Here is a 12,704-nt window from a genome sequence, read left to right on the forward strand (position 1 = left end):
TAGCTTTACAATGCAAGCAATGGTGACAAGGATGGCAACTATTTCAAAACTTAAACTAAAACTCTTGACACAATTCAGCTAAAAAAGGTGGAGAAATGAGAAAAAAATAAAGAGTTTGAATTGGTATTCTTCTGGAAGGTGAGTGTAGGTGGCTTTTGGCTCGCTCCCCAGTGAGACCCTGGCCCCAAGCTTCTGAGGGGCTGAAGAAAGGTGAGAAAGGAACAGAGGGTAGAATTTGGCTCAGTCTTTTAACTCTATTTGCAAATGTTTCTGTGCAGCTATTTCTCCCTAGTTTTCCTTACCTGCTCATTGAAAATTTCTAAAGTGGAGCTGACATTGTTGTCAAATACAAAAATAAAATGTTTTCTCAGATCTGGATGCATATGAGAAGACATCAAAAGCAAAGCTATTTCTGAAGATACATCTTAATCACTATTAACTAACTACGCACCTTGTGCAGAAATCTCACAGTAGAAAGCTAATTAAACTCTATCATGAATGTCTAAGGTTTGGGGGAAGCATATGAATATTCAGTGATGATTTAAGATTAATTTTCATCTATATGTAAATTCTGGCACAATACACAGCCTGTTAATATATGCCTACAGAAAAGGATTTGGCTCTACTGTAGTGAATCTCAGTGACTTAAGGTTTACTATCTTCTTCTCCTAAATTCCCCTCTCTCCCGTGAAAGCCAGCCTGGATTCAGCTCTTTTCTGCCAAGATGGTGCTCCAGATTGCTGCAAAATGGAACAGTAGTAACAATCCACCACCAAAGTCTCTCATTATCCTTTTGAGCTTGACTAGCTTCATGACTAAAGCTTAGCCAAAGTTAAGAGGCTCCTTGAGTCTCTGCATAGCCTGCATGTCATCCTACATCTAAGAACAAGGGCTATCTGCTTTCTTCAGTTCTGGCCTCTTTTCTTGAGCCAACAGGCTCTGCCCAAACCCCTCCTTTCCTCCTCACTTAACTGCTGCTTCCCTGAACCTGATACCTCTCAGAGAATCCAGAGAACTGTTAAGACCCAGTCTGCACTAGGGCCCATTGCTAAGAAACTGGATAAGACTCCATAATTTAACAATTAAGCTGTGGTCTCCAATACCCTCATTACAAGCATGCATTCCTTTGGATACTTGGAGAGTTAGGTAAGCTGTGTAATATTAGGCATGGCTTTTATGCATCAGGCTGATCCACAAACACAACACCATCTATCTGGCCAGACCTCCTCAGGCTCTTCTACGTTATCATCAGAGGACTCAGTACAAATAGATTTTAGACTAGCAGTTGTAGATCCACACATTAATAAATTATTTTAATTAATTGAGACATCCACATGTCTGAGTTTATATTCCTTGGAACAAAATTCTCAGTAGGGGAAGAGAGAGGCCTTCATTTACTTAACTGGAAATATCTTAAAAGTCATTAGAGCAAGGACACACCACAACATCTTAAATGTGTGTATCCTAAAAGGACTATTGTTACAGTGTGACTAACAGAAAATCTCCTCTACCCCATGAGCCTATGGGCTCAATATACAGTAAAGGGGAAACAGTATCCATTGTTAAGCAACCACAGGAGGCCCTGTTAATGGAATGTCATCACCAAGCCATATTTAAATGCATGGGATTCAATTATAGTTGATAACAGGCTTAAGCTTTCTGTTTCTTGAAGGAACTCAGAAATTCACACAGCCTTCTATTAACTTGGATAATATCTTGGGAAAACTTTCTTTCCAGGGTATGTTGTGGTTCTGAAAGTTATATGTTTTATATAAGAAAAAAAATCCCTTTTCCTCTTAGGGTCAAATATTAAGCTTTTTTTTTTTTTTTCTATTTGTGGTTGAAATTTCATTGAAAAAGAAAAAAAATGCTGATGCATTCACAGAAAGTAGCTCTGGATGAAATATGTCGGCATCCAAAACTGTTACAAATATTATTACACTTCTGATTGTTGAGAAAGATGATATAAAAATGGCTACATCCAGGCCTCACCAGGAGGTTGGTAGATGAGTCTAAACTAGAGTTTGTCCTTGGCTTTGTTCCCTCCCCTGTTGTCTAATTTTAGTACCTTCCCCTGAGTTCTGATTAGTTTGATTCAATCATACATTCAAAAAAATAATATCTCCCAGGCTTACTGAGTCATATTGCTCTCAGTACTGAAGTTCAGTGATGATGGAAAGTCCCCCTTGGAAGAAATATACTGAAACGATGAATTGTAAATTTCACAAAAGCCTTCTTAAAACACACCCCTCATCTGTATGCAGTTGCCTAGGTAATAGCACATTTATATCTGCTAGTCATGGTTTACACTGCATGCAGATCTTCACACTTCTGGAAACTGATTTTCCTTTTTCTTATATTAAAGACATTAAAATTTTGTGCTGTGGCTGAAGGTGTCTGACATAATGATGTTTTTATAGAAGTTATCTGAATGAGCATTGCAATAACCCTTGACCTTATCAATGACCTGATGGACAGGGATGATTGATGCTTGTTCTCCATCAGCATGGGTCAGTTTTGACAAGGACTTGTCCATGGAAGCACTGTCTGCAAGAAATGACACGAGAAATTAGGCTTCAAGGGAAGAGCTGGGGACACACCTTAGGGCCACTATACTGTGCCCTCTGTTTTGCACATCAAGAAGTATACAAAGGAAATAAAACTTTTTTTTTTTTCCTTAGATTAGGTAACAGGCAGCACAAAAATTTTGCATTTTTCATCTTCAAAATGCACTCCTAAAATTCACTGAATGTCTATGTGCCTTCTAGTCATTTTTTGTGCTGTGGTTTTTTTTATAGGAAAATATTCTTGTAAGTAGCATATCTCAGTCAATGAAAAGAATAAAAAAATCTCTTCAAAAATGTATGCACCAAATGGCTCCAAAGAAATAATAAATTAGGTAAGAATGAATTAAAATGTTCTGAAATGTTCATGGTAGAAATTTATGATATCTAAGATGAAGTTTTCCAAATAATATAGGAAAATGGGCAGGGGAAAATGAGTTGATGGGAACAAAGGGGTTCATTATACTATTCTCTATACCTTTTACATGTTTGACGTTCTTCATAATAAAAACTTTTAGAAAATTTAAAGGATTTTGGAGAATAAAAATGAATAAAAATAAACATGAAAGTCTGCTTTGAACACATTTTCCCATGGCTTTTAGGTTGTGAAATGAATGGAATATAGCAAAAAGGACATCTCTTTATGAATTATTAATTGTAGAAGTCAAAATTCCCTTTATCAGAAGTATTTTAAAACTTTTTTTTGTTAACTTGCTACAGTTTCAGCAGCACTATTGCTAGCAGAAATAATATCAGAGCAATTGATAATGAGAAAGGACCACTAAATAAACTTATATTCTGAATTTTTCAGTATTCTGAGTTAAATATTATTTCACTTGATCTCTAAAATTTCTAAAATTGGCTCAGATAGTGCTCTGATACTCATATGTAAGATCTATTATCTATATATACATGTGGTTGTTTATCTTTTATTTTTTGTATTCTATGAATGTCATAAGTGCCTGCTCTCTTCCCCTTCCTAATACACTTTGGAGAAACATTACCCTTGAATTTACCCAATTACAGAAATTTCATGGTGGATGAAGAATAAACTGTGCTCTTCTACCAACTGTTCCATTCTCTTTAATCATATCTTTTCTACACTGTGTGAGAAGTAAAACCTATCCTGAAACACTGCTTTAGGGAATCATACCTCTAAAACTGCAACAGTCACTTTAGACCTTTTATATTCAGAAAGTGACCTGGCCTATAAAATCCAAAAACAATTGTTCAAAATTGTCATTAGGATATCTGTTGTCTCTGGAAACTATTCAAATGCTCAATTATTACTTACACTGGACACTAAACAAAAATGGGGGCTAACACAGGAAATGGCACTCTCACCCCACACTAAAGGAAACCAGAGGAAGAAAACATGGTTCATGGAAAGAAGGGGAAGACGGAAGCATGGAAAAGTGGTTGAAGCCTGTCCCAGGGCTGGGGAGAGAAAGCTGGGGGAGTCGCAGCACAAGGCCCCACTCATCTGGCTCTCAGCAAGCTGATTGACTTTGAGCTTTCTTCAAGTTCGTGAATTCACTAGCCATTGGTTTTCTGTTGGGGAATTTTTCTATTGACTTAAATCCCAATAATAAATGATTCATGCTTGATTTTTTTTTTTTTTAAAGAAAACAACATGTCCTGAGAGAAATGTCGAGAATACACTCCTTTTGCTCCCTACACAACTTCCAGGAGCATGTGATTTAAAGTCAGCTCCACTGCAAGGATATGATCCAATTGGATGGCACTTCACATAAAGGTGACTTCCAAACAAGGCAAAATTCTAAACAAGGGATGTGCATACAGTGTGTACACATAAATGCACACAATACTATTAACTATTATATATATGGTTATATATCTATTACTAGTATCTATATATATTATTCTCGGTTTTCTGGTTAGATACTACTTTATGAGTAATAAGGACTTGGTTACAACTGTAAATCTGAAAACCAGGGGCTAGAGAAATGAACTCCATTCGACCTATGCTGAAATTCAAGCAGATGAAAATCCTAACAAAGCAGCTTAGAATGGATGACATCTCTTTTATGACTTCTATGAACGTACCATGGCATAATCCAGTAACCCACCAGAGCACTGGAGATATAATAAATAAATAATAAAATTTTTAAAAAATCATATCCTTCTCTCAAATGTTGCTTTTTGGGTTATGTTACATAATATGTGACCCACTCATTCCAGAGCATGGTACATTTCCTAGAAGGAGCAGCTTGCACACCCCATGCAGAGAAGAGCCGGCACAGCACGCTGCCATTTGAAATTTCAGAAAATTCCAGCTCAGTGCAGGAATATCATTGTGCTAGCTGAAAAGTATTGTAAAGAACAAGCCGTTTTGCTGGTGCAGCAAGAACCTTAGCTTAATCCATGCAAATATTCTCTTATCACCTTGCAAAAAATTCATGCATTCAAAAAGTGATAAAAGTTTACCTGGACGATCCACTTTTGTTGAAGAAATGCTCTTAGGAGGAATTATCTACACCATAAACATATGAATGTCGGGATCAGTTCCAAGAAATAAACCAACTAGATATCCAAGAGGATATGCAGTGACTTCTTGCATACCCTAGTGATTCCCAGAACCGAGAACTGTCCCACAGAGAACTGACTGGGTAACCGAATTTATTATATCATATAAACAATAAACATAAAGTTCACTATATCCTCATGCTAGTGGCCAACAGCACTTCAGCCCCAAGGGTTTCACTTTGTTTTGGTTTGGTTTGATTAAGAGAAAGAAAAAAACATGAATGCATTCTTAAAGCAGTAAAATTTTTTAAAATACCATTTTGAAACAACAGAGTGTGCCATTTCTGCATTTCCTCTAGTATCTTCTAGTCAGTTTTCCCCAGGATCCTACAACAGTCTTTTCCTAATACTTCAAAAATATCTGATATTCCTGAAGACCTACCTTTTTATCTTTTCCTCCTTCTAAGAGAAATTTCTTTAGGCTAGCTAATCTCAGCTGTGGTAAGAGGAAAACAATTTAATTAGTCTAGTGCCTATTCACTCATGACTTATTGACAACATATTAATTATTTTCATTTTAGAAAGAGAAGAAAATTTATCTGGGGACGGTGTCACACACCTGTAACCCCGGTGGCTAGGGAGGCTGAGGCAACAGGATTTCGAGTTTGAAGCCATCCTCAGAAACGTAGTGAGGCACTTAGCAACTTAGAGAGACCCTGTCTCTAAGTAAAATATATAAAAGGGCTGGGGATATGGCTCAGTGTTTAAGCACCCCTGGGTTCACTTCTCAGTACCAAACAAACAAACAAACAAAAACCACAGGAAATTAAGTGTTTACTTTTAAGTTTGATTAAATAAAATAAAAATAAATTTAAAATGTTCATTATAAGTAAAAGATTTTGTTCCAGGGAACTACCAAGCAGGAAGAATAATCTTAAACTGTACACCTGTCATCAATTTCCTCACACAGGTATTCTCAAGTAAGGGTGAACAGGCCTGTTAATTTTAGGCAAAAATGTGCATTTGACAAAAAGCTGGGCAGGGTGGCACACACTTGTAATGCCAGTGGCTCAAGAAGCTAAGGCAGGAGGATCACAAATTCAAAGTCAACCTCAGCCACTTAGTAAGGAACTAGGCAATTTAGCGAGAATCTGCTTCAAAATAAAAATAAGAGGGCTGGAGATGTGGCTCAGTGATTAAGCACCCCTGGGTTCAATCTCTGGTATAAAGCCTGCACTTTATTCAGAAAGAGAATCCATAGCTTTCATTTAATTCCCCACAAATGTCTTGCCAAGAAACTTTAAGAACTGCTGTTCTAAGTTGCTCTGAGTTTATAGATCTTTCTTTAATATTGGAATTAAAAAAAAAAAAAAAACTTTGAACATTCAAACCTCCTCCACAGTAGTACCATAATTCCCAGCAGGGGCCACACCAGTGGCAAGACAGGGAAAGTGGTGCAAGGAGGGACTGTGTAAGAACTTCAACATATGTAAGGGCTGCCTGTCCTCCAAGTATTCCCAGTATGAACAATTACAGGCACATCACCTAGCTTTTGCCCTCTGTGCAAAAATTTGAATATCAATCTTTTCTGTGCCATTCACCTCTGTTCATAGTTAATTGTTAAACAAATTAGAAAATTTAAAAGTTATTTCCATTTGTCCTTTCAGAAGTAGCTTTAATTAGGAAGTAGTGTTTGCTCAGTGTCAAGAGCTGTCTGCCAACAGATTCGACTGGTCTTTAAAAGTAGCAATTCTATTATTTCCCTTTAAAGTTATTAGAAGATGACAGCTCTTCGTGCTACTAAGTGACCATCAAGTACCACAAATATTATTTTCACAGTGTCATGAGAATCATCCACAGACATGCTCAGTGACAGAGTCTGTGGCTGCCATGAATATGACGAAAAGGCAAGACATGAAGAAAGCCTCACGCTTCTTACAGTCCTGCCCTCTGCTCTTTCCTATTTCATCAGTGACCTAAGGAACAGTGGCCAACGAGGCTTCCAATGCTTAAGGATTTAAGTTGTAAATAAGACACATCCTAGATGGCCCTTCTTCCTGCTCCCACGCCACCCTGTCAGGTACTTTCACACCGTCCTAAAATATTCTGCAATGATTTCTTCATTTTAAAAATAAAAAATGCTAACTTTTTAAACAAAATATTCTAATTTTTAAAGAAAACTAAGTTTCCAGTCAAATGATAAAGTTACGATACTGCTCGGTTCATCATATGGTTTGCAGGAATAGATGGATTATAAAATTTAAAGAGAATAAAATATTCATAAAGTTGCTGGAGAAGATCTTCAGATAGATTTTATATTCGTAAATCTAACATAAGCACTCTATCAGGCCAAACTTCGGGATGAGCTGATTCTTCCATGGAAATGTAACGTGAGAACTGGACCAGAAAAGTTCTTTATGATGCCAGAATCACTCACCTGTGTGGCTGTTCCTTTTGAAATAGGTGGTAGAGCTGGATTTAGATTTGGATGTAAGGTAGGTTGAGTTAGAACCAATGGAACTTGAAGACAAAGATTTTCCCAGATTGTCAGAGCTTTTCTTGATGATATTGGTAGCTGTCTTGCTCCAATCTGAAAGAAATGACATCATTCTATCAATCTCCTTTACAAGGAATATAATACGCTGTGTCCTAAAAAAATTATCAGTGCATTGCTTTGCCTATCTGGAGCATCTGATTTTCTGACATGCCAACAATGGCTGGAGTAAGTACTGAAAAGGATTGGGGATGTGGGTCAGTGGTTAAGCACTCCTGGGTCCGATCCCTGGTACCAAAACTAACTAAATAAAAATAAACAACATTAATAAACGGAAGAAACTGAAATTTCCTACTTTGAATCTGTGTACATATTATTTAAAATCTTGCATCAATATCCTAGGGTGAGAAGTAACCACAGTAATTAAAAAAAAAATAACCCTTTTCTTCAAATGTTTTTAAATTGAGATATAATCTCTTCACCTAAAAACGTAATTCAGAACTTCAAAACTGGAAAGGAGGGTCTGGTGTAGTGGATATCTGAGCTGTCAAATTAGACTTTAAATCTTATGCAAATCATTTAAGCTGCCTGGAATTCATGCTTCTCTGCAGGTAGAAGGGATGTATCCAGTGCTCTCAGATTCCTTCAGCCCTAATATTCCAAGATTCCAACTAAGAATCTTCATATGCTCCACTTCTACAATCTGCTCCCACTGGGCCTGGGCTGCTTTGACAACAGAAAATGACTGACAAGTGTTTCCAGTTAATCTGAGATAAATACGTAATGACAAACCTGCCCCTTTACCTGAATTATCTGCTAATCGGAATCGGCCACAACAGAGATGCCGTCTCCACTGCTTCTGGACATTCTCCTTCATTGCACAGTGGAAGATAAAAATAAATAATCCTGTGACAATAGACAATACAAACACTGAGGCCAACTGACACATTTTAAAAGATGAATCTTATTAAATACCTATATTTGTTTTAATTTTAAAGTTTTTATATCTACGTTACTTGTTCCCTTGGAACAAAGATCCAAGGAAAGGAATCTCAGGAGTGCATAGTAGACATTTTAATCCTATGGAAAAGAACACAATGGCTCAAATAAAACCAGAATCACTGCATGGTTCTGATTTCTGTCTTTGCCTGTTCTGCTCCACATTCATTAGGACTTACCTAAAAAACAAGCTGAAACAAACTACATTCAACTTAAAAGCATTTGCTATTTCCCTTATTTCTATCTAAAAGCATGTGAAAACTGTCCATAGAATTAAAAAAAAAAGAGAGAGAGAAAATAAAAATCACCCATAAACTTATTGTCTGTTTCAATTTGTCTATCTTGAACTGTTTTACATAGGTAGATTATTATAGCTATAATCAGAATATTAGGTTGGGCTTTAGAAAAATGGTTATTTCTACATGATGTTCAAACACACCTCAAACCAGAAAAATCCTGTGACTCTACTTGGCCCAATTCAGATTCTCAATATTTTAACAGAGAAACACCTCCTTACTGGGCAATAGTCTTCATATTTACAGCTACTCCCTGGGCCTATCAAACACTGTGTCACTTGTGCTTTGCAGGCCAACCCCCTTTTACCTTCTCCTTGCAGCCTCAGTTTCCCCGATTTTCTATACGAGTCATCCCTATCACCTAATAAGCACAATCTAGTAGCTCTTTAAAAAAATATAAAAATTTCCTTTTAATCTCTAATCTTCTTTCAGCTTCAACTTCATTTATTTCCTCAGTAAAATTTCTTGAAGTGATTATTACTTTTCGCTGCCTCCACTTCTTTGCCACCTTCTCCTCCAAGCCTACTCCCCACAGGCTGCCATCACACCCTATGCCCTGTGACTGTTCTGAGCAGGGGGGTGTCAGCTCCCACACTGTGTACTCTATTCCTGTGGCGTCTTAACAAGCCTCCAGAGGCAGCCAAACAATGGGAGAGTCCTTTGTTCTCAATGCCAATTTCTCCAAGTTTTATGGGGATTCCTTCTCTACTGCCTTAGAAGATTATTCTCCTTCACTCCTCAAAGAGAACACAACTGTGACTGGGTCCTGGTTCTCTCTCTCTCCTGGGGCTCTAGTGTCACAGTAGAGAGTGGACTTCTAAACTACAAGAACCACATCTCTGAGGCTCAAGATTGATTTTATGCTTGGTTCCACTTGTTTCCCTCCCCATACACCACCAGGATTCCAACAACACTGCTTCTAGGACATCTTTATCTGGCTGCATCTCAAACCCCAGATGTTGTGAACTGAGGGTTTCTCCACATGACCCTCAAACCTCTCTCGCCACCTTCTGTTTCTCAGTGTATCAGGCTCATTCCTGCCCAATATCGTGCTGAACACTGTCTTCAGCTCTCTCAAAAGCTGCTTCCTACTTCTCATTCAGGTCTCGGATCAGCTGACGACTGTTGATAAATGTTTCCATTTAATCTCTTCTCACCCCCTTTCATATACCTATTTTCTTTTGAGCACTGAATAGTGCTCGATAGTCTGATAGCCCTCATATTTTTTTTTGCTCGATTGTTGTTTCCTATTAGAATATAATAAGCTCCAAGAGAACAGAGATATTTGTCTATTCAACACTATGCTGCCTGTTCCCAGGACGATGTCAGGCACTATGCAGCAACCCAAAGAATGTTCACTGAATGAATAAACCATGGCAGCCATAATTTAACAATCATCAAGTCTACATGAGCAGATTCCAATTTTACATGTGTTTGGAGGTGGAGGAGCACTAAAAGTAGGACTGAGCAGTGCACAGAATAGGGGCTGATGGAAATACAATGAAAATAGATGGAAGATTAATGTTTCTGGAAAGCCCATCAATGAGTTGCTGAGGTTCTGCCCTAATAATCTGCTGCAAATCCACGTGGGGAAAGCTCTCTAGGGGGTCTGGGGCTTGAACTAAACTTTTATTTAGGGAGGTGAAAAAAGTTTCCAAGAAGAGTTATTCATTCAGTGACTAATTATACAGCTCTGCTAAGTAGGAAGCACTGTGTTTTAGGAATTGGAGGGTCAATCATGAACAAGGTCAACAATCCTAGTATTCATGGAGTCAAGGGTCTAGCATGGAATGGAATACAAGTAAAAATTACTGAAGCTCTTTCCCCGGATAATTTAAATTTACCTGTTCCTTTTGACTATGAAGAAATTTCAAAATGACATTGTAGCTTGTATAAGTGAAAAAGTGGGAAAAAGTATTCATGTATATCTCTTTTGATATGTATAGTTAAATTTGCAAAACAGGTCCAAGGTTACACTTCCATGGTTTATTTTTTTTAATATCTTAACTCAAAATAGCCCAAAGTTTTATTTTAGAATAAATTACATTAATATGAAGAGGACAAGTTGCTAGATTTCTCAACCATGGGCCCTGCACACAATGAAATGGCTCTGGTGGATTATCCTCTCGATTAGCTTCTCTTTGGCCATTGATGATCCCTGGTACAGGGCCTGGCACTTATGAGGTACTGGCTACAAAATCTCATTGAAATTACTGAAGAATGATTAACTTTTGCTTTGAAGAGAAATGTTACTATGAAAATGCTCAATATATTTTTTTCACTGATTTCAAATATATAAACAGCCCTTCACAAAGTTCCTGGGAGGTTCCAAGCAAATTTATCTCCAAGAGGTATAATTAAGGCATTCAGTGACTAAAGTGAAATAATACTGTCATGATTTTTATTATTATTACTATCATTTTATATTATATAATTTGTGAAACTATTGTTTTTTTTATTTTGTTGTTTATATATAGCTATGTAAATATACATTATGTCATTTACTTTATTGGTAATAAGGTAATTAGTGAAGGAACTATATCCTAGCAACCTATTTCTTTTGTCTGAAATGTTATCTCAGGGTAGGGAAGTTCTAATTTAACAAAAGGAAAACTCTAATAAACATGAAACAAATTTCAGTTGTTCAGAAAGCCAGCAAACAGGCCAGGCCCTTCCTGAAGCTCCCTGTGCTGCAGCTGCGAGGAAGAGCTCTCAGGAGACACCTGTTTGCATGCTGGCCTGGCCTACGTAAGTGCAGAAGTCTCAGAGTAAGGAAGGGTTTTCTTCCACAGACAGATAGCTTCAGAAGCAGGCTACCGGGGCTGTCCTCTCTGGAACAAGGGCAAAGATACCACTGGCCCAACCTCATCTTTACACTCCAGATGGCTGAATCTGACTGTTTTTCAACAGCTTCCCATATAACTACCAAATTTCCTAACCAGTTTGGTGTTGCAGAAAATCCTTCTAATAAGCAAACGTACTTTGTCTCACCAATAGTGTAATAAAGCTAAAGTGTATAAATTATTTGAGCAGGTTAACAGATCCTTTTAGGTTGTCAAGAGCTGGTGGAAGTCATGGAGTGAAAGTGGAGGAAGAGGAAGCCTGAGAGAAAGTCAACAAAGGCTGTTGGTAGAGGAGGCTCCAGGGCCACTTATTATGGTTTAGCTTCCACACATATCAGAGAAAACATTTCACCTTTGGTGTTTTGGATTGGCTTACTTCACTTAGCATGATAGTCTCCAGATCCATCCATTTAGCAGCGAGTGCCATAATGTCATTCTTCTTTATGGCTGAGTAATACTCTACTGTGTATATACACCACATTTTCTTTATCCATTCATTTGTTGAAGGATGCCTAGGTTGGCTCCATAGCTTAGCTATTGTTGAATGTGCTGCTATAAATATTGATGTGGCTGTGTCACTGAAGTAGGCTGATTTTAAATCCTTTGAATATATACTGAGGAGGGGAATTACTAGGTCAAATGATGGTTCCATTCCTAGATTTTTGAGCAGTCTCTATACAGCTTTCCAAAGTGGCTACATCAATTTGCAATCTCACCAATAATGTCTGAGTGTACCTTTGCCCCACATCCTGGCCAGCATTTATTGTTACATATATTAGTGATAATTACCATTCTGACTAGAGTGAGATGAACTCTCAATGTAGTTTTGATTTGCATTATACAGTTCATATATATGGGAGGAAAAAAACTTCTGAGGTAGTTTGTGTCTGGTGTTTTGAGGACACTGGAAGAAACCTACATCACAGAATTGCCTTTCCAGCCTTGCTGGGAGCGAAAGCATGAATTACTCTGAGAATCAAATGCTAACCCCAGTCAGAAATTATGAGGTTAAAAGTAAAAG

At 37.6% G+C, this 12,704-nt stretch overlaps 1 protein-coding gene across 3 annotated transcripts in view; it reads right to left on the bottom strand.

Moving 5' to 3' along the window:
- Positions 1-840: 840 nt before the first annotated feature.
- Positions 841-12,704, bottom strand: part of Adgrg6 (adhesion G protein-coupled receptor G6) — a 126,018-nt gene continuing 114,154 nt past the window's right edge. For 2 of the 3 annotated variants that reach the window (XM_077109546.1, XM_077109545.1), the window contains 3 exons: positions 8,350-8,451; positions 7,489-7,641; positions 5,013-5,058 (listed from right to left, as the gene is read on the bottom strand). In XM_077109546.1, coding sequence (XP_076965661.1) covers positions 5,045-5,058; positions 7,489-7,641; positions 8,350-8,451 — 269 coding nt within the window. In that variant the 3' untranslated portion in view covers positions 5,013-5,044. Of the gene's footprint in view, positions 2,548-5,012; positions 5,059-7,488; positions 7,642-8,349; positions 8,452-12,704 lie in introns of those variants that run through there. The other variant, XM_077109544.1, reaches the window with a different exon arrangement.

Source organism: Callospermophilus lateralis, chromosome 6, assembly GCF_048772815.1.
Source record: "Callospermophilus lateralis isolate mCalLat2 chromosome 6, mCalLat2.hap1, whole genome shotgun sequence".
NCBI lineage: Eukaryota > Metazoa > Chordata > Mammalia > Rodentia > Sciuridae > Callospermophilus > Callospermophilus lateralis.